Source organism: Caretta caretta, chromosome 13 (genome assembly GCF_965140235.1).
Source record: "Caretta caretta isolate rCarCar2 chromosome 13, rCarCar1.hap1, whole genome shotgun sequence".
In the NCBI taxonomy this organism is placed as follows: Eukaryota; Metazoa; Chordata; order Testudines; family Cheloniidae; genus Caretta; species Caretta caretta.
Window position 1 is genome coordinate 976,067 of NC_134218.1, and position 26,562 is coordinate 1,002,628.

At 48.5% G+C, this 26,562-nt stretch overlaps 1 protein-coding gene across 4 annotated transcripts; it reads right to left on the reverse strand.

Moving 5' to 3' along the window:
- On the reverse strand, positions 1-26,096 carry PCIF1 (phosphorylated CTD interacting factor 1). 4 transcript variants are annotated; one of them, XM_048820484.2, is made up of 17 exons: positions 25,966-26,083; positions 25,539-25,651; positions 22,161-22,299; positions 21,801-21,925; positions 21,240-21,377; positions 13,959-14,089; positions 13,586-13,740; positions 12,450-12,597; positions 12,159-12,242; positions 10,968-11,067; positions 9,815-9,977; positions 8,263-8,435; positions 4,703-4,789; positions 4,026-4,210; positions 3,582-3,675; positions 3,181-3,356; positions 1-2,143 (listed from the first exon to the last, which is right to left on the reverse strand). In XM_048820484.2, exons 3-17 carry the CDS (start codon positions 22,282-22,284, stop codon positions 1,897-1,899), a joined length of 2,130 nt encoding a protein of 709 aa, XP_048676441.1. In that variant the 5' UTR covers positions 22,285-22,299; positions 25,539-25,651; positions 25,966-26,083; the 3' UTR covers positions 1-1,896. The 4 variants fall into 4 exon arrangements, with proteins under 4 accessions (XP_048676441.1, XP_048676443.1, XP_074974708.1 ...); XM_048820486.2 differs by lacking the exon at positions 25,539-25,651 and having other exon boundaries at positions 25,966-26,096; XM_075118607.1 differs by lacking the exons at positions 25,539-25,651; positions 25,966-26,083 and adding an exon at positions 25,288-25,510.
- Positions 26,097-26,562: the final 466 nt, after the last annotated feature.

Here is a 26,562-nt window from a genome sequence, read left to right on the forward strand (position 1 = left end):
TGAGCCAGCAGTTATGGGTTTAATGTAGAAAAAGGCAGGATTATACAGAAAATCAAAATTAGATAAAAACACAATGGCCCTTCCTAGCCTTACCAATCTATAAATCCTCCCTTACTGCCCTCTAGGCCTCTCTGACCAACATATCTGTGGCTTTATCTCATTTCAGTTGAATGTTCCAAACTCCAAAGAGCTGCTCTTGGGCAGGAGGTGCCTCCCCAAGCCAACTCCACCGTCTCATATACCTCTGGCTTGCCACTGTCTCCAGTCCTGGCATCATATTCACCTACATTTGTACAATGGCGTAACAGGATCTCATTCACAATGGTCTCAACTGCACTGCATCCAGGCCTCTCCTCCTCTTGCCTGGATTATAGCAATTCCCTCTTCCAAGACCTCTGCAAGTCCCAGTACCTCAGAATCCAGCATATGCAGGGTGCTTCTGCCCCCTTCTCCTCAAATACAAAGAAGTGAGCTCATGTCACCCACAATCCTCAGCACCATTAACTGATTCCCCCATTATTCTAAGAGCCAGTTCAAATTTGCCCTGCTCCTGACTTCACTAAGAGAACGCTGACACCTCCCCGCCTCCATGTCCTCTTAAACATTCTTTCTATTACTGGAGTGAACGCCTCTCTGTGGTAGTTCTAAGGAGCCTATAACCTACGTATTAGAGTGCCTACCATCTCTCCCTCTCAGTTACGTGCCATTTTTAATCTCAGCAAAAGGGTCTCTTTTCCCTTGCCTATGCATGGGAGTCTCTGCTATCTATCATTGGAATGGTTTTATTTAACTCCCAGACATTTTGGATATAGTGTTTTAGTGATGCGGCACTCAACTCTGCCCAACTCAACCCACAAACACTGCAGACAAACAGATTCAAAGTGATGATCATTTTCCTAGAGTTCACCCAGTCCAGGGGCACAGGAGAAGGCAGTCAATCTGAGGGCAGACAGGGCAGGCCTGGCCTCCCACGGACAGTCCCAGGCCCCACAGATGAGGAATAGCACCGACACCAAGGGGAGCTGTAATGCTGGTTTTTAATGTCCCTAAGAACTAGGAAACAAAAATCAAAAATAGACTTTACTTTGCTTTCTTTGATAAAAGTAATAAAATGGTTAGCGGTGTTAAATTAATCCTTAAAAAACAAAACCCAAGGAGGTTAAATAAAGCCCAGAGGGCTCTGGGTAAAAACCACAACGACTACAAAACAGCTGCAAAGACGTTTTTACACACTAGAAGAAATTCCTTTTCTCTGCTTTTCTTTTATACAGTAAACAGCTTCAGCAAACACGGAACTCGTACATGTGGAAAGGAAACATGGATGCTAGGGAAACAAACCCTGCAGGGAGCATGGTCGCCACGGACAGAACTATGTACACTATGGACACGGAGCTGGGCTGGTGCCAGGCCAGCAGGAAGAGCCTCTGGACCCTGCCTGCTTCTCTCTTGGAAATGCCAGGCTTCAGCCAGCTGCAAGAGACCTTCTAGGCCACAGCTCTGTCTGTCAGTCAGTCCGTCCATCTGTCCGTCCGTCCATCCTTCACCTGTGCAGCCGTCTCAGCACCAGCTGCCTCTTCCTCAGAGCTTTAGTGTTTGATGGGGCTGCAAACTCTTCCTATGACTGCGACCTTTGGCTTCATTGCCCCTCGTCTAGGGCAGCAGCCAGTTTTCTTCCCACGGAGCGTAAGGCGAGGGAATCTCCCTGGACTCTGGTGAGGGAAGTGGCCTTGCAGGTTTACAGAGGAAAGCAAGCAGGGTGGAGCTGCCTGGAGAGAGTCCCCCAGGCCTGGGCTACTCGGCCAGCAGTCTCTCCACCTGCCACATCAAACCTTCCCTCCTCTGGAGCACTGTTACCTTCGCCCCTGGCGTCTGTCCCCGCACACTGCCCTCTGCAGATTAATTGGCATTGGTCTCCCGGCTGGTGCTTTGCTCTCGGCCCGTCTCCCGATCTTTATCTGCAGTTGAGGAAGAAGAGGAGGAGGAGGAGGAGGAACCTGTGGAACTGAGGGTCCGTCCCGAGTGCTTATAGGCTGTGACGAGCTCCTGCAGCCGCTCTGGCGTGGGCTCCCACTTGGTGAAGCCTGCGTTGTTTTGTAGGAAGATGACAGCAGTGTTGTGCACGGCTTTGTAGTACATCTCCTCTCTGCAAGGGAAGATGACAGGCACTCAGTACTCGCTTCGTGGCCCTGTCCAACCAGTCGCTCAGCTGCACCTGGACCCTCCCACACTAATGTCCTCCCCATCTCCCTTCCCTTCTGTAGCACCGAGGAACAGCCATTCTCTCTTAAAAGAAAGCCATACTGGTGAGTTAAAATTCAAAGACGCATCATGCAGCCCCTCACGTGGGAGGTATCTTTCCTGACGTGCCAATATAGCTATACAGCTAGGACCCCGCTGTGAGCTCAGTGGTGCCCACATGCGGTCAAGAGCCTTCCAAAGAACCTCAGAGAATCAGTGTGTGTTACTTCCCATGGACACTACAAGGGCTGCTCTTGGCTAAGCACGCACCACAGCACCGTTAGCTCCTGGGGAAGCTCAACAAGTTAGAGAAGAGGGAACACTGTACAAATCTTGCAGCGCAGCTCCTTCTCCAACATACATAGCTAGGAATTCCGACCATCCCAGCTACGAAAAATCATGTCAGACAGCCTAGGCCAACCAGAAACCAATTGGGGACAAGTGATATTTAAGCACTTGCTGCCCACCAAGCAAGCTGGTAGCCTGCCATACAGAAGACTATGGTGAAAACTGGCTCAAGCTTCTGCTTCTTTTTAACTGTTACTGAATGGTGGCAGCAACAGGACATTTACAAGCCCAGAAAACTACTGTGCTCAGCCAGCTGCACCTCAGATTGTATGCTGGTGAGTGGCACATGACTCTTCTCCACAGTACAATATGACATACGCAGGTCAGATCAGAGACATGTCCCTGAGGGAGAGGCTGATGTAAATTTTTAATAGTAGGGAAATATACACAAATATGGTGACCCTTGATACTGTCTGTTGAGCCCAATCTGAGATGTGCTCGAGGTTCATTTTGGATAAGTCACTTGGCTTTTTTCCTAGCCTGTTCCATACCCCTGACCAATGTCACCTTGGAGCAGGGGATTCCTGCCAAGGGCCTCTCTAAAATGCAGTACATCTCAAGAGCATCCCAACCAAGACTTGCGAGAAAGCCTACTTTTTGCAGATATGCTGAGACCCGCTGCGGTACTCATGATCGAAGGCTGACAGGATGAGTTGGTGCCGCTTGAACTTGCTCTGCTCCATGCGGGTCAGGGCTGGCGTCGGAGGGTCTCTCCACTCAGGGATGAAGACAATGAAGGAGAGGGGCTCATTGGAGCTCTCCAGCAGTTTCTAATCCACAAGGAAAAGAAGTCTTATTCTTGACCAAGTAATGACAATCACGACAGGCTCTGTGAGAAGGAAATGCACCCTTCTCTGAGACCAGCATAAGAGCTGTCACAGTCCTCAGTGACCTGCTGATCTGTAACCCTGCCATGGGGATGCGGGATAGCGGCAGAGGAGAGAGAGAGAGGACTGTCCCAGTCCAAGCACAGTGACAGGGATGAGCGGACGTACCTCAAAGTGAGAGACCATGGCGTCCATCAGTTCCTCACAGAACGGAGGATTTGCCTCAAAAGAGCCACTTATGGGAAAGAAATCCAGGAATGGGCTGAAGGGAACAAGGGAAAAGATCCCAGTTAGGAAGGACCAACCATTAATGCAAACATCTTAGAAGGCATCAGCATCTGCTAAAGGGCAGCCACCTGCAGCCCGACTTCCTAGCAGGGCAGGGCCTGCTCATTTACTTCCCCTGTGGCACAAACTGTCACCAAGGAGAGACACCACCTGAGAACCCGCAGGCTGACATTCCTTGGCTCCAAGTTCACTATTTTCTTGATATCATCAATTATTCGCTGTCATCAATAAGTACTTAAGTCCAGGATAGAGTTCCCACCCCAGCCAAAAATGCACGCACATAAATATACATACGGCAAGGGCAACAGAATGCAAGAGACTCACCCCCTGGATCCAAAATACCCATCTGTGTCCAGGAAGGCCGAACAGTACTGTTTAAAATAGCAGTTCAGGGGCGAGGCAAAGCATTCAAAACTCACTCCAAAGAGTTTGTGGAGGGCTTCAAAGACATGCACCGGGAGTGCCCCCTGCAGGCCAGTTCCTTCATACAGACCAACACCAAACATCATCTGAGGAGAGCAAACCCTCTGTGAGTGATTCCCATAAGAGCTATGCGCCGCCATTGCTCCCCTCTCACTGCACTCTGACCCAGGGCCACATGCCCCACTCCACCAGGCTGACAGTACCCCTTCTTCGCCCCACACTCTCAAGTCTCCAGAACAGTCAAGAATGCACTCTGGACACTTCATCCAACTGGGCCCCACCACTACTCACCACCCATCTCCCCTCACCTGGAACTCAGCCTAAGAGCAGCAGGCTATTCTGTAAATGTGTGCACTTCTCCAAGCTTGAGGGTGAATGCCAAGACCACATGATAGTTCCCCAGCATAGCACCCCTACCCGAACATCTTGGAGAAAACCCTGTTTAAGCCCAAACTTTGCTCCACTTCTGGATCTATTGTTCAGTTTTCTGCTGGGTCTCCCAGAGCACTGCTGACAGTGTCAGAATTACAGTTCCACCAGAACTGCCTGCTGCCCAAAAGCTGAGAAGGAACCAGTACCTGGTATCGACGGAGAAGGCACCAAACCCTGGGCAGAAACCTCTCGCAGCCAGAGTCGTCAATGCAACTGTACCGATAGAGAAGCCACTGGAAGAGAAACCCAGGTCATTAAAAATAGCAATAAAGGAAGCAGGAGTGTTAGAGAGCCACAGGATGCTGAAGTGATAAGAAATCAGAGAGATGGGGGGTGCTAATACAATCCCATCCATTGAGAGAAGCAGGCACTGAGGTGATGGGAGTGGTAGAGACTTTAGAGAGCTTTGTACAATTTTTCAGGAACATCTACTTTTAATAGGTTTCAGAGCGGTAGTCGTGTTAGTCTGTAACAGCAAAAAGAATGAGGAGTACTTCTGGCACCTTAGAGACTAAAAGAAAAGGAGTACTTGTGGCACCTTAGAGACTAACCAATTTATTTGAGCATAAGCTTTCTGTAGCTCATGAAAGCTTATGCTCAAATAAATTGGTTAGTCTCTAAGGTGCCACAAGTACTCCTTTTCTTTTTGTGACTACAGACTAACAAGGCTGTTACTCTGAAACCTTAGAGACTAACAAATTTATTTGTGCATAAGCTCTCATGGGCTAAAACCCACCTCATCGGATGCATGCAATGGAAAATACAGTAGGAAGATATATATACACACACAGAGAACATGAAAAAATGGGTGTTGCCATACCAACTCTAACGAAACTAATCAATTAAGCTGGGCTATTATCAGCAAGAGAAAAAAAAACTTTTGTAGTGATAATCAGGATGGCCCATTTCAAACAGTTGACAGGAAGGTGTGAGTAATAGTAGGGGAAATAAACATGGGGAAATAGCTTTTACTTTGTGTAATGACCCATCCACTCCCAGTCTTTATTCAAGCCTAATTTAATGGTGTCCAGTTTGCAAATTAATTCCAGTTCTGCAGTTTCTTAAAACTACAATACCCACCTGCTGAAGTGAAGAAACAGATTGACAGAGCCAGAAGAATACCCAGAAGTCGCCTATTCCAGGACAGACCCAACAAAGAAAGTAACAGAACGCCACTAGCCGTCACCTTCAGCCCCCAACTAAAACCTCTCCAGCGCATCATTGAGGATCTACAACCTATCCTGAAGGATGACCCATCACTCTCACAGATCTTGGAGACAGGCCAGTCCTTGCCTACAGACAGCCCCCCAACCTGAAGCAAATACTCACCGGCAACCACACACCAAAAACACTAACCCAGGAACCTATCCTTGCACAAAACCCCATTGCCAACTCTGTCCACATATCTATTCAAGGGACACCATCATAGTACCTAATCACATTGGCCACACCATCAGAGGCTCGTTCACCTGCACATCTACCAATGTGATATATGCCATCATGTGCCAGCAATGCCCCTCTGCCATGTACATTGGTCAAACCAGACAGTCTCTACGTAAAAGAATAAATGGACACAAATCAGACGTCAAGAATTATAACATTCATAAACCAGTCGGAGAACACTTCAACCTGCCTGGTCACTCAATTACAGACCTAAAAGTCGCAATTCTTCAACAAAAAAAACTTCAAACACAGACTCCAACAAGAAACTGCAGAACTGGAATTAATTTGCAAACTGGACACCATTAAATTAGGCTTGAATAAAGACTGGGAGTGGATGGGTCATTACACAAAGTAAAAGCTTATGCCCTACTTTTAAAGTGGCACACTGCGGGCTAGACACTAGAGGGAACTTACCTTTTACCAAAGACCTCACATCCAGAGTTGGGCTTGCTGTGGGGTGGGCATGTGACACAAATCGGAACCCTGGGGGCCTACTAACACCACTCTTCAGGTAAGCCTCCCCTGACTGAGATGGTAGGAGCTGTCCTGATTTCAGCAGGTATTCTTATTTAACACTCTCGTTGCAGTAGCACCTAGAAGCCTCTGCCAGGTCAGAAGAACATAAGAAAGGCCATATTGGGTCAGACCAAAGGTCCACCAAGCCCAGTATCCTGTCTACCGACAGTGGCCAATGCCAGGTGCCCCAGAGGGAGTGAACCTAACAGGTAATGATCTAATGATCTCTCTCCTGCCATCCATCTCCACCCGCTGACAAACAGAGGCTAGGGACACCATTCCTTACCCATCCATTAATGGCTATTAGCCAGGACTTAACCTCCATGAATTTATCCAGTTTTCTTTTAAATCCTGTTATAGTCCTAGCCTTCACAAGCTCCTCAGGCAAGGAGTTCCACAGGTTGACTGTGCGCTGAGTGAAGAATAACTTTCCTTTTATTTGTTTTAAATCTGCTACCCATTAATTTCATTTGATGGCCTCTAGTTCTTATATTATGGAAACAAGTAAATAACTTTTCTTTATTCACTTTCTCCACACCACTCATGATTTTATAGACCTCTATCATATCCCCCCTTAGTCTCCTCTTTTCCAAGCTGAAAAGTCCTAGCCTCTTTAATCTCTCCTCATATGGGACTCGTTCCAAACCCCTAATCGTTTTAGTTGCCCTTCTCTGAACCTTTACTAATGCCAGTATATCTTTTTTGAAATGAGGGGACCACATCTGTATGCAGTATTCAAGATGTGGGCGCACCATGGATTTATATAAGGGAAGTAAGATATTCTCAGTCTTATTCTCTATCCCTTTTTTAATTATTCCTAACATCCTGTTTGCTTTTTTGACTGCTGCTGCACACTGCGTGGACGTCTTCAGAGAACTATCCACAAAGACTCCGGGGCCCACTGTGCTAGGCACTGGACACACAAACATATAACAAAGTGACAGCCCCTGATCCATGGAGCTTACTGCTTTTAAGATTCTTTATTTTCTTGGGGCATGGACTGTCCCTTATTATACATTTGTGCAGGCCTATCATATCTAATCAGACTACTGGTCCATCGAGTCCAGCACAGGCCAATAGCTGATGCTTCAAAGGCAAAACACTAATGATTCACCTGGCCAACTGAGCAAAGTTGCACATATGGGGAAGGAGATTCCTTTCTGACCTCACCACTGATCAGCTAACACCCTGAAACAGGTGAACTTGTTATTTTAGTTTGCATTATTACACGTTAGTAGACATAAAATTACCTCGCTGTGGTCCTTCACTCAGTTACCAGTAATGACAGGTATTTCACAAGATGCCTACACACTGAGGAACTGCTGCCTTTTATTGGCTCTAAATACGCTGCACTCTAAGTTTTAATGGACAGTCTTTTAATGAGTGGCCTAATACTGAAGGGTGGGTAACAGCAGGCAATGATCAGTTTTCACTTAGACCCTTCAGCATTCTGAGCGCATAGGCCAGTCCATAAATACTCCTTTGTTTGTACAGTTCCTTGTCATACATGGAGGCCTGCTTTGGCCTCTACATTCTCCACCCCGGCTGGATCTCTGAATTCTCAAACTCTCTCTCAAAGTCAAGCAACCAGCACTGGGCAGAATTCCCCTTCCAATGTGGAAAGAGACCATGCTGTTTCAGAGTCCCTCTCAGAAGGCAAGGAGAAGGCAGATCTCTCCCATTAAAAGGCAATTCACAATGGTGAGTGTGTTTCTCTCACTCAGCAGGACTGAAGTACAGCCCTTACCAGCTTGCTGAAGTAGCTGCGGCTCACTTTCACCATCTCCCCCTTGTACCGAACACATGCGACATTGTTCTCCACGTGCATTTCTACATTGGGGACTGGTGGGGAAGGGATGGCCAGTCTCACTGGGTAACAGTATACAAGCCGATCCTGGACCTCTGGTGCTTCTACCTCGGCTATGTGGGAGACAGAGAAAGACAGTCACATTAGAATCCAAGCACACTAAGGGGACAGGCTCCACCTCCACCCCAAAGACAGGAGTAATGGGTCTGGAGCAAAGGCGGTAGGCCCCACTCCAAACACATAAGGAGACAGGACTGACCTGTAATGTGGTCACCCCAACCAGGCAGTCCACTCAGGCACCCAGTTAAGCGCTGCACCCACAGCTTACTTTAAATATGTGTTGGCCAAGTGAAGCAAGACCCTACACTCAACTCAACAGCACTTCTCTGGCTTCAACACAATAACTCTGGACACCGCAGCTAATCAACCTCACTCAGGGAATATTCTCTGGGCATCCATGGCTATGGCTTTTGATGCAAACTGGAACACTAGACAAGCCAGATTAAGAGGAAAATCAAGGTCCCCCAGGCTGGTGCTGCAAGAAGAATCTCTCTATTGCCCCCTGCTGAAGCCTACACATATCAGCGAAAGCTGCTTAATTTGCTGTGGGGCCCAGGGAAGACTGTAACCTGGACTCTAAGGCAGTGTCTACACTAGCACTTATGTCAGCAAAAAACTTCTATCGCTCAGGGGTGTGGGGAAAAAAAACAACAATCCACACCCCTGAGCGACTTGGCAGCAGAGCATGTCCTGCCAACATCGCTCCTGCTGCTCATTGGGGGTAGTTCAATTATCCCGTCGGCACAGAGCGACTACAAGGGAGACCCTACAGTGGTGCAGCTGCAGCGGTACAGCTGTGCCGCTTGTAAGGTCACTAGTGTAGACATAGCCTAAGAAATAAGATAGCAATTTTGTAAGGGAGGAAGTAGGGATCAGGAGGAGGGGATGGAGACGTGGGGGCAGGGGAACAGACATCTGGGAGGCATGAGAGGATACTGGCCATCTAGTCCTCAAGATACAGGTGGTGGGGAAGGAAGGAGACCCAGACAATGCTGGGGAAGAGTAGTGCTTGGGGCAGCAGGGACTTGGAGCAGAGATGGAGAGGGGAAGATGGGGACTGGTGGGCATACACTGCCCCAGGCTAGCTGGGACAATGGAGGAATACAAGAAGCCCCTGGTTTGTACATTATTCTCAGCCTACCGAAACTACAAAGTGTGAGACCCCCTGGTGTACACTTCTAAGATGGTTCATATTAATTGGCAGGGGTGTCTCGGAGGCCCACCTGCCCACTGCTCTCCTACTGTGCTATTGTCACTTGAGCTAGCACTGGACCCACCATGTCTGTTGTAATTAAACATGGCCCCTAGGATTCAGAAAGCAGCCTCCCCCACTACAACAAGTTGCATTTGAATGCGACAGGCTAGGCTGCATTCCACCACTCTGTTGTCATGTGGTGCGTTGTACTGTGCCTCTTCAGAGCTTGTGGCCTACCAGATATATTGTGCTCCTTGAGGACGGCAAGATGCTTTTCCCGGATCCGCTTGACATACTCGAGCGATATGTGGTAAATCTTACTGCAAATGCCTTCAACAGAGTCCTTGGCTGCAGCAGACACATGGGGCCCACACTGCTTACGTAAGTGCTCTAGGCGGTCCTGCAGAGTCAGAGAGAGGCCCTTACACACCATAATCACCAACTCTCCCTCAGCCTTGCACCAAATCCACATGGGCTTCTAACAAGGCTCTCTCTTCTGTAAGGATAAGGCCTTTGTCTGCAGCCATATCAGGAGAGCAGCAACCATTACCCAAGAAACAGAAAGTCACATCCTCACATTCCATCTAAATTGCATCAAAACAATGTAATATCGAGCTGTTAAGAAGGAGATCCTGTCCTAAGAGCACCCACCATCACCAGATAAAGAAAAGGATCTTACGATAGTTAAAGAAAACTTTTTTTGATAGCATTCTGTCTCGCACGAAATCACTTATCAACAGTTGTGATTGTAAAATCTTTACTTCTATTGTTTTGCCTTTTGGTCCCTACTTCTCTGGTTTAATCTGTATGGTCTCTGATATGTTAGGATTGGTTAGAAAATTGTTTATTAATATTTTAGTAAAATGATTGGTTAAGATACAGCTAAGCAGGACTCAAATTTCACTATAAACTGGGGTCCAAAAGGAAGTTCTTTGGAACCAACTCCAGGACACCACCCCAAGATCAGCTGCCAGACCTCAACACCCTGCCAACCACAATGTGCAGAAGCTGGAATCCCCTAGATGACCTGATCGGCCACCAAGAAAAGTTCATCTGCCTTATTGGGAGTGGTGAGCATTGTATGTTTAGCGTGTGCATTCTGTTTTGGTGATTGTTAATAAATAGAGGTTAAGTAGGATATTACTGCTAAAAGACCCCGCGAACCCAGAGTGCAGGGTTACGCCTGAACCCTTGAAACAGGGTAAGGGTGGGTACCCTAGAGAGTGTGTGAGTAACAGAGAATTTTGGGCAGGTAACACTTCTATCTCACAAAGCAGCTGTAAGTGATAAAACAACCACAGACTATCCAATGAGGGGCTTTTCCCTGCCCTCCACCTTTTCTTGGATTCAAGCATATTCAGTTGTACTGAGCTGGAAAGGGGATACTGACCATGTAGTCCTCCTTAGAGGCTGAATGGTCCCGTCGCAGCCAGCTGAAGGTGTCCTCCACATTCCATTTCACAACTTTCCTACTGTCTGGTGATGCACTCCTGCACACAGTGGGGAAATAGGAATTTAACCCACATCTGCTGTGACAACATGTCCCCTCCCAACACAGGGCCCTCCTATCAGTTGGGGAAATTTGGCAGCTGTGTCTTCCTCAATGCAGTGCCCTGTCACTGCCATCCAGGATTCCTGTGGGCAGTTTCTCAGATGCCTGCCTGATCAGGACCTGCCATGCTGTCTCCAAGACACAGTGTAGATGGCTGCTCTCCTCTCTGCAACAGGAGAGGTAAGTAAAGGAATTGCCCTAACTGACCAATGGTCCCTTCATCTCCAAAGGTGTCCACTACTGGAAGCTTCGAGGGAAGGCATAAAATCCTCCACTCCCCAACGAACTAAAACTAAAAACTGAATGAATAGAAGTTGCAATCTTCTACCATGTCTGGATTGGACTATCTGTATAGGGTTTACATTTTGAGCTCCTTGGGGCAGGGCTCTGCCTTGCTTCAGCCACCAATGCTGCTCAATGAAAAGGAATATGGCATCTCACGGTGCCATTCTGTACCTCAGCCAGGAGTTTATTCTTTCTTCCTGACCCTGAAGGATCTTTAGCCCTTGTCATGCACTTAACTTGTGCACATACTATCCTCATTAACAGAAAACATGGCAAAAATAAAAGATGGACCTATTTGTCTCAATACTATCCTGTAATGGAGAGTTCCACAGAGCATTCAAAGCTGGGTAATACTGCTTTTTATCCATTTTAAATTGGCTGCCTTTTCCTACCATTGGTGCCTACTGTTCTTGTCTTATCACAAGGATACACAGCACACAGTTGGCCCTCTCTGTGCCAGGCATTTCACTGACTCTCACTATCTCCTTGTCTTCTTTCCAGTCACAATAGCATAAATCTTTCCAAACTCATGCTCAGCTGATCCACTCCCCCACAAGATGCTGCTGATCATTTTCATTGCCTTTCTTGGGGGTCTTTTCTAGTCCTGCTTCATTCTTACTGAGATGAGGTGACCAATACTGAAAAGAATTCAAGGTAGGGATACAACAGCCACTTCTAGAAAGGCTTTAGAATATTCTCTGCTCTCAGAAGCTGATAATACAAACTGCAAGAGACAATCCCAACCTGGATTCAATAAGCCGTTTTGCAGCCTCGGCATATTTGAATAGGAGTCGCTTGGCTTCCTCACGGAACTTGATTCGGGATAATCTGAAACAAATACAAATACACACATATCAGTCAGCTTCCCAGTTACCACTCCAAGCAGGAAGCATCAGGGCCAGCTCCCACCTTTCACACAAGCTTGCTGCTGCTCCACTGGGGAAAGTCAAACTCAGCAGTAAAGAATTTCCTAGGAAAACCCCTATAATGCCCCAAGAACAGAAACCCCAAATGTGTACTTTGCTTGAGTAGTACCTGATGGGAATGTCATTCATGATTTCTCTAAACATGGAAGGAGAGACTACTGGCTCACAGTTGCTTGGTAACAGAGGGTCTGTCCCTTTATCCACTACCTTCCGCTCCAACATCCAGCGATTAAAGGATTCCCGTGGAGGGTCAATCCCTAGAGGAAAAGAAAAAAGGTTTGTTTATTACTATTTAATAATAGTATTATGGTTAGGGCCCTACCGAATTCACAGCCATGAAGAACACGTCACGGACTGTTAAATCTTGTCTTCCCCCATGAAATCTAGTCTTGTGTGCTTTTACCCTGTACTGTACAGATTTCACGTGGGAGACCAGCGTTTCTCAAACTGGGGGCCCTGACCCAAAAGGGTGTTGTGGTGGGTGCCGCAGGGTTATTTTAGGGGGTTGCAGTATTGCCGTCTTCACTTCAGCACTGCTTTCAGAGCTGGGCAGCTGGCGACGGGGCTGTTGGCCGGGCACCCGCTCTGAAGACAGTGTCCATACCACACCACTCTTACTTCTGCGCTGCTGGCTGGAGTGTGGCGGCTACTGACCAAGAGCCCAGCTCTGAATGCAACAGCGCAAAAGTAAGGGTGGCAATACCATAGCATGCCATCCTTACTTCTGCTGGCAGCAGGTCTGCCTTCAGAGCTGGGCTCCCAGCCAGCTGCCACCATTCTCCAGCTGCCCAGCTCTGAAGGCAGTGCCACCGCCATGAGCAGTGCAGAAGTAAGGGTAGCAGTTTCACAACCCCTTTACAATAACCTTGAGACCTCCCCCGCAACCTTTTTTTGGGTCAGGATCCCTACAATTACAACACCCTGAAATTTCAGATTTAAATAGCTGAAATCATGAAATTTTTAAAATCCTATAGCCATGAAATTGACCAAAATGGATCATGAATTTGGTAGGGCCCTAATTATGGTACTGCCCAGATGCTTGAACCAGGGTCCCATCCTGCTGCATGCAATCTCTGCTTGATGGGTCTACAATCTTATATGGCTTTCTAAAATTGTGTCAGAGACCATAAGGAAGGCAAAGAACAGGGAAGAAGAGAGACAGACTAGAGGGGCAGATGAAGAGGACAAAAGGAAGGAGAGCAAGGCACTGCAGCGGCAGGGGGAAAGCGAGAGACAGGAATTTACCCTCTCGCTGCTGGCAGAGCTCCCGGTAATGCTGCCGCAGCTTCAGCATGAGCTGGGATCGAAGCAGCTCCACCTCGGGGTGCAGAGGTAGCACTTCAGACGGTGCCCTCTGCTGAATCACGGCATTTGTTTGGATATCCAGGTCCCAGTATACTCTGTGGCAGGAGCAACAGTCGTCAGGATGGTCAGATATTTAACCAAATTGTCTCCCCTTAAAGAAGTCACCTTGGGACATACCAGCAGTCAGAAGACTGAACCACCCAGCCTCCCCCAACCTGGGGCCTGCCAAGTTCTCCCTCACAGGCATGGGGAAAGTCTACTGTCCCCAGCTTGGTAATAAGGAAAGAGCAGAAGCAAAGAGGAGACAACTCACTCAGTTGGTCGTAAAAGAGCTGCCTGTTGTTTATCTTCGGGTGTAATACCACATATCTTTAAAACAGGGGTTCCTGGAATACTGGGAGAACTGGGGACTGGCTGGGCAGTCGTGTTCCCTGGAACATCCACCTGAGAGTGAGAAATGCCAGTCATCACACTAGAAAGTAAGGCACTGGGGCACTGTGTCGATTATCCCCCAAATCACTCCTGCAACAGTGCAGAACTCAGGATGCCCAGCTGATTGCCAGAGACAGAGTATGTTCACATTGCCTCTGACATACACAAATATGGGCACCTACATTACCCCATTGTTCAGTCATAGCCCACTTCCCAGCACAGAGGCACACATAATTCCCTCACCGCCGCAAGTACAACAACTATTGGGTACAGGTCTGAGTCCAATTTCCCTATTCCTTGGGTGCCAGGCGACATGGGATCTGAGTTACTAGACAGTAATTGGATTCAGGGTAGCAGCCGTGTTAGTCTGTATTCGCAAAAAGAAAAGGAGGACTTGTGGCACCTTAGAGACTAACCCATTTATTTGAGCATAAGCTTTCGTGAGCTACAGCTCACTTCATCGGATCCACTGAATGCATCTGATGAAGTGAGCTGTAACTCACGAAAGCTTATGCTCAAATAAATCTGTTAGTCTCTAAGGTGCCAGAAGTACTCCTTTTCTTTAGACAGTAATTGGGGCTGTCCTCTGACCTTGAACAATTCAAGTGACTCTTTGAGACCAAGTTCTAGGCCCCCCCTTGATTTCTGTTTCTAATACAGATCTCAAACACGAAAGGAAGGCAGACACAGTGAAGACAGTGCCTTTGTAAGGGGCTTCCTTTAGGATTAGTTACTCTGTGCTGCTCTAGGAATTTTGGCTAATGAGGCTTAAATATCTTTTCCTGTCACAGTTTCACGTTGGAGTCTGTTTTTGAAGTTTTTTTGTTGAAGAAAACTCACTTACAGACAGCCCCCCAACCTAAAGCAAATATTCACCAGCAGCTACACACCACACAACAAAAACACCAACCCAGGACCAAACTCTGCAACAAACCCCGGTGCCAACTCTGTCCACATATCTATTCAAGGGACACAATCATAGGACCTAACCACATCATCCACACCATCAGAGGCTCGTTCACCTGCACATCTACCAATGTGCTATGTGCCAGCAATGCCCCTCTGCCACGTACATTGGCCAAACTGGACAGTTTCTACGCAAAAGAATAAATGGACACAAATCTGACATCAGGAATTATAACATTCAAAAACCAGTAGGAGAGCACTTCAATCTCCCTGGACACTCCATAACAGACCTTAAAAGTGGCCACTCTTCAACAAAAAAACTTCAAAAACAGACTTCAACATGAAACTGCAGAACTGGAATTAATTTGCAAACTGGACACCATCACATTAGGCCTGAATAAAGACTGGGAGTGGTTGGGTCATTACAAAACTTAAACCTAATTTCCCCCATACTAATTTCCCCCTACAGTTACTCACGCTTTCTTGTCAATTGTTTGAAGTGGGCCATTCATTACCACTACAATAGTTTTTTTTCCTCCCTTGGTATCCTACTGTTAATTGAATTGTCTTGTTAGACTGACCTCATACCTGGTAAGGCAACTCCCATCTTTTCATGTATTTATACCTACTCCTGTATTTTCACTCCATGCATCTGATGAAGTGGGTTCTAGCCCACAAAAGCTTATGCCCAAATAAATTTGTTAGTCTCTAAGGTGCCACACAGACTCCTCATTGTTTTTGCTGATACAGACTAACACGGCTACCACTCCGAAACTTTTCAGAGAATATTACAATTCACATCAGATCTCACAGATGCTTGGCTGTAAAGTCCTCCAGGACCCCTGCCCCCCCCCCCACCCCCCGACATGTTTTCTTTCACAGCCCAAGCGTCATCTCACAAAAACAGCTAGGAAGAACCTTCTCTTTGCCAACTGGTTTGTGCTTGCTAATGCTCTCAGATTCAGCTGCTGCAGTTTTGATCAACAGCAGCAAGATTTGTGCCCTCTCTCTCTCTCTCTCACCTTGGCCTGTGCTTTTCAGCCCTCATCCCCTCCCTCAAACGAATGCCTCACTCCCTTTGGGACACAGCCTCCCATCTGCTGTACACTATGGAATCAGATATTTTTGGCCTTTCATTACTGGAAGCACCTTTCAGTTGGTTTCCTGGTTTGGTAGGAGTGGTTACTTTCAGGCTGGTTTGACAGGAGACCTTTGCTTTAGAGGCATAGCATGTAAAGCAGGAAAGGACCACCAGATCATACAGTCTGACCTCCTGTATATTGTAGAACTGATCAATGAAATTGTTTTTAATTGTTCACTTTATTAATATAACTTCATAAGCAAAATCTTATTAATGAAACAACATTCATTCATAAAACCGGTTACCCCAATAATAACTGGTTGAGTTTCACTTTCAATCCAATTGCTGCTTAAATCACTGAAATTTACACTGTTTCAACATTGTAACTTCTGCTCACTGTTTGTCATTCATTATACTCCTCTAAATTGTAACTTCTCTTCTCTGTTTGCCATTCCTTCCTTGTAACTCAAACTCCATTTTAAAATGCTCACTCCATTTTGTAAAAGCTTGCTGCAACCTTCATTTTTGCAAAACCCTGCTGTAATCTTATTAGTTTAGTTTAGATGTGTGAATGAGGTATATATGGATGATGGAATCAACCTCCAGCCCCAGCCTGTCCTGATGAAATAAAGTGTAAACACCAACACAGTCCTGACAAAGCAAGAAGAGTCCACTCTAAAAAGAACAGAACAAAAGTACAATTGAAGAAACATCAAAGCCAGTTCCCAGGCTGAAAGTCAGGTCTGCGATTGACAGGTGATCAATCACACCGGACCCAGAGGCAGCCTGACACAGCAAGACCTATAGACTCTGGATTCATACTAAAGCCTACAAAAAGGATGGATGCGATGGAAGACTTTGGAGGGTAACATTCTGCTGCCAACATGGAAGGGCATCGGTGCATGCCCAACAGAGACCCAGCTCTTCCTTGTGCCCGGCTTTACGAACCCAAGCCACGAACTCAAGCTACATTCAGCAGCTGCAGAACATTTGGGAGTGGGTGTGTGTGTGTACGTACATACATAGGTATTAGATATTAGTTATTGGTCATAAATCAAATTGTGTTATGATAAACGTGACATCTTGTCTTGTCCCCTGAAACGATCCTGTGTAGTTTTGTCTGCATAACAATATCAAAGGCCACCAACACTAGTTAGCACCTGCACACTAATGCAGCAAACAAAATTAAAGTATCACAGACCACAGGAGATCAGACTGTTCTGTGCACGGGGAAAAAATAGAAGGGGACTAGGGGCACAAGTGCCCCAGGCCTCTGCAATGGCAGAGAAACGATTAAGTGAGATATACCCAGATAATCCTGGCAAGTGACCCACACCCACATGCTGCAGAAGAAGGCGAACTCCACGTGGGCACCAATGATGCTGCCAAGAATGAGCGGATCACTGCAGACTACGTGGCTCTGGGAAGAAGGATAAAGGAGTTTGAGGCGCAAGTGCTTTTCTCGTCCATCCTCCCCGTGAAAGGAAAAGGCCTGGGTAGAGACCGTCGAATCGTGGAAGTCAACAAATGGCTACGCAGGTGGTGTCGGAGAGAAAGCTTTGGATTCTTTGACCATGGGATGGAGTTCCAAGAAGGAGGAGTGCTGGGCAGAGACGGGCTCCGCCTAACAAAGAGAGGGAAGTGCATCTTCTCAAGCAGGCTGGCTAACCTAGTGAGGAGGGCTTTAAACTAGGTTCACCGGGGGAAGGAGACCAAAGCCCCGAGGTAAGTGGGAAAGTGGGATACTGGGAGGAAGCACGAGCAGGAACGCGCGAGAAGGCAGGGGTCCTGCCTCATACTGAGAAAGAGGGACGATCAGCGAGTTATCTCAAGTGCCTATACACAAATGCAAGAAGCCTGAGAAACAAGCAGGGAGAACTGGAAGCCCTGGCACAGTCAAGGAATTATGATGTGATTGGAATAACAGAGACTTGGTGGGATAACTCACATGACTGGAGTACTGTCATGGATGGATATAAACTGTTCAGGAAGGACAAGCAGGGCAGAAAAGGTGGGGGAGTTGCACTGTATGTATGTAAGGGAGCAGTATGACTGCTCAGAGCTCAAGTATGAAACTGCAGAAAAACCTGAGAGTCTCTGGATTAAGTTTAGAAGTGTGAGCAACAAGGGTGATGTCGTGGTGCGAGTCTGCTACAGACCACCGGACCAGAGGGATGAGGTGGACGAGGCTTTCTTCCGGCAACTCACAGAAGTTATTAGATCTCAGGCCCTGGTTCTCATGGGAGACTTCAATCACCCTGATATCTGCTGGGAGAGCAATACAGCGGTGCACAGACAAGCCAGGACGTTTTTGGAAAATGTAGGGGACAATTTCCTGGTGCAAGTGCTGGAGGAACCAACTAGGGGCAGAGCTCTTCTTAACCTGCTGCTCACAAACCGGGAAGAATTAGTAGGGGAACCAAAAGTGGATGGGAACCTGGGAGGTAGTGACCATGAGATGGTCGAGTTCAGGATCCTGACACAGGGAAGAAAGGAGAGCAGCAGAATACGGACCCTGGACTTCAGAAAAGCAGACTTTGATTCCCTCAGGGAACTGATGGGCAGGATCCCCTGGGAGAACAACATGAGGGGGAAAGGAGTCCAGGAGAGCTGGCTGTATTTTAAAGAATCCTTATTGAGGTTACAGGGACAAATCATCCCGATGCGTAGAAAAAATAGTAAATATGGCAGGTGACCAGCTTGACTTAACAGTGAAATCCTTGCTGATCTTGAACACAAAAAAGAAGCTTACAAGAAGTGAAAGATTGGACAAGTGACCAGGGATGAGTATAAAAATATTGCTCGGGCATGCAGGAGTGAAATCAGGAAGGCCAAATCACGCCTGGAGTTGCAGCTAGCAAGAGATGTCAAGAGTAACAAGAAGGTTTTCTTCAGGTATGTTAGCAACAAGAAGAAAGCCAAGGAAAGCGTGGGCCCCTTACTGAATGAGGGAGGCAACCTAGTGACAGAGGATGTGGAAAAAGCTAATGTACTCAATGCTTTTTTTGCCTCTGTCTTCACAAACAAGGTCAGCTCCCAGACTACTGCACTGGGCAGCACAGCATGGGGAGGAGGTGACCAGCGCTCTGTGGAGAAAGAAGTGGTTCGGGACTATTTAGAAAAGCTGGACGAGCACAAGTCCATGGGGCCGGATGCGCTGCATCCGAGAGCGCTAAAGGAGTTGGTGGATATGATTGCAGAGCCATTGGCCATTATCTTTGAAAACTCATGGCGATTGGGGGAAGTCCCGGACGACTGGAAAAAGGCTAATGTAGTGCCCATCTTTAAAAAAGGGAAGGAGGAGGATCCTGGGAACTACAGGCCAGTCAGCCTCACCTCAGTCCCTGGAAAAATCAGGGAGCAGGTCCTCAAGGAATCAATTCTGAAGCACTTAGAGGAGAGGAAAGTGATCAGGAACAGTCAGCATGGATTCACCAAGGGCAAGTCATGCCTGACTAATCTAATTGCCTTCTATGACGAGATAACTGGCTCTGTGGATGAGGGGAAAGCAGTGGATGTGTTGTTCCTTGACTTTAGCAACACTTTTCACACGGTCTCCCACAGTATTCTTGCCAGCAAGTTAAAGAAGTATGGGCTGGATGAATGGACTATAAGGTGGATAGAAAGTTGGCTAGACTGTCAGGCTCAACGGGTAGTGATCAATGGCTCTATGTCGTCTCGGCAGCCGGTATCAAGTGGAGTGCCCCAAGGATTGGTCCTCGGGCCAGTTTTGTTCAATATCTTCATAAATGATCTGGAGGATGGTGTGGATTGCACCCTCAGCAAGTTTGCAGATGACACTAAACTGGGAGGAGTGGTAGATACACTAGAGGGTAGGGATAGGATACAGAGGGCCCTAGACAAATTAGAGGATTGGGCCAAAAGGAATCTGATGAGGTTCAGGAAGGACAAGTGCAGAGTCCTGCACTTAGGACGGAAGAATCCCATGCACCGCTACAGACTAGGGACCAAAAGGCTAGGCAGCAGTTCTGCAGAAAAGGACTAGGGGTTACAGTGGACGAGAAGCTGGATATGCGTCAACAGTGTGCCCCTGTTGTCAAGAAGGCCAGTGGCATTTGGGGATGTATATATATATGTAGGGGCATTGCCAGCAAACCGTTCCCCTCTATTCGACATTGGTGAGGCCTCATCTGGAGTACTGTGTCCAGTTTTGCGCTCCACACTACAAGAAGGATGTGGAAAAATTGGAAAGAGTACAGCGGAGGGCAACAAAAATGATTAGGGGACTGGAACACATGACTTACGAGGAGAGGCTGAGGGAACTGGGATTGTTTAGACTGAGGAAGGGAAGAATGAAGGGGGATTTGATAGCTGCTTTCAACTACCTGAAAGGGGGTTCCAAAGAGGATGGATCTAGACTGTTCTCAGTGGTAGCTGATGACAGAACGAGGAGTAATGGTCTCAAGTTGCAGTGGGGGAGGTTTAGGTTGGATATTAGGAAAAACTTTTTCACTAGGAGGGTGGTGAAACACTGGAATGCATTATCTAGGGAGGTGGTAGAATCTCCTTCCTTAGATATTTTTAAGGTCAGGCTTGACAAAGCCCTGGCTAGGATGATTTAACTGGGAATTGGTCCTGCTTTGAGCAGGGGGTTGGACTAGATGACCTCCTGAGGTCCCTTCCAATCCTGATATTCTATGATTCTATGACTCCTCCCGCCCCAACCCCCAAGATCACTGCCAACATGACTCAAGGAAAAATTCCTTCCCAATGCCACATATGATGGTCGGTTAGATCCTGAGCATGCCCCTTTCAGGCCCAGCAGGCTGATACACAAGGCTCTGCCTACTTGCTTCACTGTACTGAGACACACTATCTGTAATATTAGACAGTCAGAAATTTGGAGTCATCCTGCTACCGCCATCCATTTGTAGGGGTTCCTGAGTTCCTCAGGAACTCAGCAGCCTTCCCCCCATGCAGACAGCCTCAGTTCCACTCCCTTTTCCCTCAGCAACCCAGGTTTTTCCTCAATATTCAAAACACATAGCCACAGAATCTTCAGTTCTTATAGGAGCTTCCATGAGTAACTCAGCTCTGTTACCTGCTGACCAATGCTTTAATAGCCCTCCTGTCTAAACTATATTTGACATTAATTCTAGCGTTTAGTCCAACCTGGGTGGGCTTAAGGACACCCTACAGAGAATTAGGACCTACCTTAGCTTTCTTCACACTATTACCACTGGGCTGAACTTCCTCAGAGAGTCTTCTCTTCCTTGGCTTGCTCTCCGGAGTGGTTTCCACCACTCCTCCTTCCACAGGCATTGGAGCAGCATTCAATCCCAGAGGATCCGACTAAGAGGATTAGTTACAGACAGAGTTACAATGAGAATCATTAGTTCACAAGCCTTTCACAACCCCACAATTCTAACTGGCGAGAACAAGCTCTCGTCTTTCCCATTTCATTGCCCCAGTCTCTCAAGTGGAGAGAAACTGGGGCATTAGAGGTTGACATGCAGAGAGTAGGTACAGTTCCAGCAGTGTGTCGTCCCCCCGGAAAAGAGAAATGCCTCGCCAGGGCCAGATAAGACTCTTGTAGCAAGGTAAGCTGCTTCCCCACAGTGCCCTGCCAGTACCAGACACCTTCATCCCACGAGTGAAGCAAACCCTCAGAAGAGGGGAGCTCTCTCTACAATCCCACTCTAACACAAGTGCCACACAAGTCCCAGTGGGGCATCCCTGCATTACTATGACCACCTGAGGTAAACAGTTACTCACAATGACATCATGCTGTCCCAGGACAGGCATCTCCCACAGTGACTGGTTGGTGAAACGGTTGAAGTAGTAAGGGCGATTCTCCCGTTTACTCCAGCACTTCTCCCAGCCAGCCTGCACCAGCTCATCTAGGAGAGAGGAAAAGTATCAGCACAAGAGCAGCCCCGCTGCTCCAGTCTCCATCGCTGTCTGTCACAGCGCATGCTAAACCCGGGGGGGGGGAGCGGGGGAGGGAGAAGGATCATCCCAAAATTCCCTCTACCACTCCAAGAGGCTCCTTACCCTAAACTTTCTCGTCTCCCTCTCTGCTGCCACAGGGCTCCAGAATCCTATCCCTGACCCCCTAAACAGCAGAACAAGTACCTGGCAGGTCCTGCACCAGTCGGATGGGTTTCGGGGAGCTGGGCTGGTTCTGGTTAGAGGTACCAGGTGAGTGACTCATCAGAGAAGCTTCCTCCCCAGGGCTGCCGTGATTCTCATTGGCCATTTCTCAGCACAGGCACTAGAGAAAATACACACAAAACAGGTTCAGAGTAGCAGCCGTGTTAGTCTGTATTTGCAAAAAGAAAAGGAGGACTTGTGGCACCTTAGAGACTAACCAATTTATCTGAGCATAAGCTTTCGTGAGCTACAGCGATGAAGTGAGCTGTAGCTCATGAAAGCTGATGCTCAAATAAATTGGTTAGTCTCTAAGGTGCCACAAGTCCTCCTGTTCTTTATACACAAACAGCACATCAAAATAGGATTTGTGCAAGGCTAGCCCTGTGCCCAGAGCCAGTTCAACAGCTTAGCTCTAGCAATGCAGTCCTGTATCAGCAACAGCAAAGAAGGCTTGAAAGTGGGGGAGGAAAGGCAGCACCTGACTTGGTGGCAGAAAGCTGTTACAGATGTCTGTTAACCTAATTATACACTGATTAATAGGAACTTTGAACTCTGAACAGCACACAAGAGGGGAATCACTTAGCAGCATTAAAAATACACAACTTACAACTAGACCCCATCAGAAAGGTCAAGTGTCTGATCCCCTACTCGCCTACCTGGGACAGAAATCACTCCTCACCTGAGAACATATGCAGACCTCCCCCCATCTCAGCTTTAAACTTGAGACATCTATTAAACATTCAAGTACTACATAAAATAACTCCAGTGCTCTATGAGAAAGGCAACCAGTGAGCTCCACAGGTGCAAACACAGGCTGGAAGGCAAGAACTCCTTGGTCTTGTCACTGACTTGCTCCAGGGCTTTGAATAAGTTACCGCACCTCTCTGTACTTCAATTTCTTGATCTGCAAAATGGGGGTGACACTCCCAGCTCTACCCACAAAAGGGAATGTGAAGGTTAATTGGGTCATACTGCTAAAGCACTATGTAAGTATTATTAAATGTTGTCAGCTGGAGAGAAGCCTCCAGGCTCTTCTCTTCTCAGTGAGCCCTCCCTGTGAAGCTATCAAAACACTTGTCCTGGGGCAAGTATCAGAGATGGCTTCTCTACCAACCCTAAACATGCTGGCTCCACAGTGAAGCAAGGAAAAAGGGATGAATGTAAAGTTTTCAGCCATTACGCCCATTTTTCCAACTCGGCAGCTGCCTTTGTATTTCACCACCCTTTTGTCCTCCCAGTTCAGTATCTAAGATATTGCCACCTCTTTGCCTTTAAAAGAAGTGTATTTAAGTGGTACTAATATTAAATAATACTGCAAAGTGGCCATGCTCTCATCTTTCATCTATAGAGACCCATGTGAGTGACTACCAGATTTATCAGTCTAGTTTCCACTTCTGCATATTAAAAGAAGTCCCTGAACATTTCACAATAGGCAGTGTCTCCAGCAGAAGTGGAACAGAAGGAAGTCAGGAATGAGCACTGGCTGCCTGTGGTGATAACTACAAAAGGAGACTGTGGTGCAGGTCAGAACTGAAGTGTATTGGTAGGCATGCTTGGCGGGGGAGGTGCCAGAAAGAGGGAACCACCCTCCCTCCTTCTCCCAGGAAAGGCAATATAGTGGGTTAGTGTAAACGTGCAGGTCTTCTAGAAGCCTTGATTCTCCACAACCAGGCAAAAGACAAGCCCACAGCTGAAAGGCTGTATATTATCCGAGAGCACCTATTAGACAGCCTGCACCACAGCATACAAACGTTTAGACCCTTCAGCAAGTGGAGGAATTATATTAATTTTGCATATCTGTGCTGTTTCTCCTACACCTTTGCATATCTGTGCTGTTTCTCCAACCCCAGTGTGACCTCTACAGTCATCCTAACTCCATTGCTGGGAGTGAGCAAAGGCTGCAAAACTAGCTCAATCATTTTGCAGGAAAAAAGCAACAGCTCAGCCTCACTCTATACTCACTTTTATGTACCAGACCATAGCTGGAATAGGTGTATCATAGGGCTCCAGACTCACAAGCTTCATTAAATAGTCCATTAAATTAAGCACCCATCTTGTCTGATTTTTAAAGCTTTTAATCCCTCTTTAGAAAAATACATAAAACACCCAAGCCTATGCTTATTCAATACGATCGCTGGTGTGTCCTCCATTATATATTGTGTGCCTTATACTTAAATGTAGTGGGGTAAGGCCCAAAATAAACCAGGTGTGTACTTCAAGAAGCTACAGCTATTTACAGGCTACAAAGTGTTAAATAAAATGACAGAAGTTGGTGCAAGGTTTGATCATATGTGGCATATAATAATATTTAGCTAATTCTTTTCATCCGTAAGTGCTTTAAACTTGAACAAATGACCATTTCCATCTCCATTTACAGACAGGAAAATGGAAGCAGAGAGTGTGATTCTTCCCAAGTCACTGACGAAAATGTGGCAGAGCAGACTATAAACCCAGGTCCTCTTATACCCAGTCCCCTTCTCTCTCCAGTGGATTGTGCTGATGGGACTATTTGGAGGAGCAGTTTGGTCTGTATCTCACCGATGCTGGGACTTATTAAAACGGATCCAAAATAACCATTATATATTGGTTATGTTATCAGTGTTGTGTACAGTACTTTACAGACATAAGATCTAGCCCCTGCCCCAAAGAGCTTATAACTGGAAGTGGTAACTACCACAACAGAGCACAGTGAGGTGGAAGAAGACACACAGCAAGGAGTACAGCCAGAAGGAGTATGATTTGCTCCATTTCATCAGTTGGGGAGTTTACACGTTTCTCTCTATAATCAGACAGAAGGATGGATGCAGACATTAGAAATCAGCAGCAGAGAAGGAGAAATTTTTGAAGATATTTCCTGCCATCCCCAGGGCAGGGCTGCTCGCTGGGGCTGGGAAAGTTGAACACCATCACAATTCACTTCTGCACTGCGTTTGGGTGTTGTAACTGCCCAACACCAGAGCGTGTATCCACCCTAGCCCCCAGGCTACTTCTATTCTCCCAGACACCGAGAATGACACTGACAAGCTAATGATTTGGTGGTTGTTTTTAATGGGTAACACACGGGGAGGCCATAGGAAAGCAGCAGAAGGCGGCGCCGGTGTTAACTCACATGAGCATCAAAAAGAAATGACACCAGCCTAACGCACAGTCCGAGAGCGCCTGGTGCACCAAGAGGCGTGTGCGCCGGGCGGCGCGCTGAGCTGGTCCAGGCCGAGCCGGGGCGCTTCGGCGGCCGCGGAGACGCGATGCCCAGCGGCGCGCTGGCGGGGGCGGCGATCCCTCGCCGGGCCGGAGGCGCAGCGCAGCAGGGCCCGCTCCCGCGGGCGGGCGACGGTCCGTGGGCGCCGCCGAGTTACTTACAATTGCGGGTCGGCTCGCGGGCCTCTCGCGCCTCTCCAGCGACGCCGTGCGCTGCGCGGGGCTGCGGCCGCATCTTCACAGCGGGCGGGGGCGCGCCTGGCCCGCGGCGGGCGCTACGGGGCGAGAACGCGCCGCGTCAGTCTCCGCCCGCGGGCCCGGGCCCCGGCCCCGCGGGGGGAGCGGGGCGGGCGGACCCCGCGGCCTGCGCAGGCGCGCGGACCCGCTCCCCCACCGTGCGCGCTCCCGGGCCCCCGGCCGCGGCGGCAGAGGGAGCCCGCGGCCGCGCCCCGCGCAGGACACTAAGATGGCGGCCGAGGACCCGGGGCCGCCGCCCGCCTCCGCGCGGGCCCTTCGCCCCCCTCCCGGCGCCCTGGCCCCGCCTCATCTCCCGGGGCGCGGCCCCTGCCCACGCGGGCGCGGCCGGTACCTGCGTGCGAGGTCAGGGGCTGGGGGCACCGGAGAGCGGTCCGCTTCCTGCTACCGTCCCGCCTCCGCCGCGCCCTCCCCTCCGCCGCCATCTTGTAGCGGGACCCGGAGCAGCCAGTGCGCAGCCGCTGGGCCGCCCCGCCCCGGGCACTGCGCAGGCGCCGCGGTCGAACTCAGACACTGCGCAGGCGCGACTCTCTCCGCACCCCAGCCGCGGGCAATGCGCATGTGCAGAAGCGAGACTCGCTCGTCGGGTGCCAACAATACGCATGCGCTGATCCAGCGACGCCCGCTCCCTTCCTGGCGCCATCTGTAGTGTGGCCTTATTGGAAATCCTGGGAGGCTCCTCCCTTCTGGGCGGGGCCAGACACGGACGCTGGCTGGGGGCGGAGCTCTAGCCGCCAGGACTCCTGGGTTCTTCTCTGGGCGGGTGATTCGTGGAGCCGAAGGTTGCAGGGCCCTTGGGTCGTGGAGCCTGGCACGTGGGCACTTGGGTGTCCCTGGGGTGTCCCTGGGGCCTGGCCCGGGTGAGACACGAGGCTGGGTGCGGCGGGGCCAGGCTCTGGCGGCGGGGACCTACCGGAGCCGCCCCCTCTGC

Excerpts from the sequence above, each read along its gene's own strand:
- PCIF1 (XM_048820486.2), bottom strand. The coding sequence starts at position 22,284 with ATGGCCAATGAGAATCACGGCAGCCCTGGGGAGGAAGCTTCTCTGATG. Across the intron at positions 11,068-12,158 it reads AAACGGCTTATTGAATCCAG|GAGTGCATCACCAGACAGTA; the intron begins GTTGGGATTGTC and ends CACTGTGTGCAG. Across the intron at positions 3,676-4,025 it reads GGGTATTTTGGATCCAGGGG|CCCATTCCTGGATTTCTTTC; the intron begins GTGAGTCTCTTG and ends TGTTCCCTTCAG.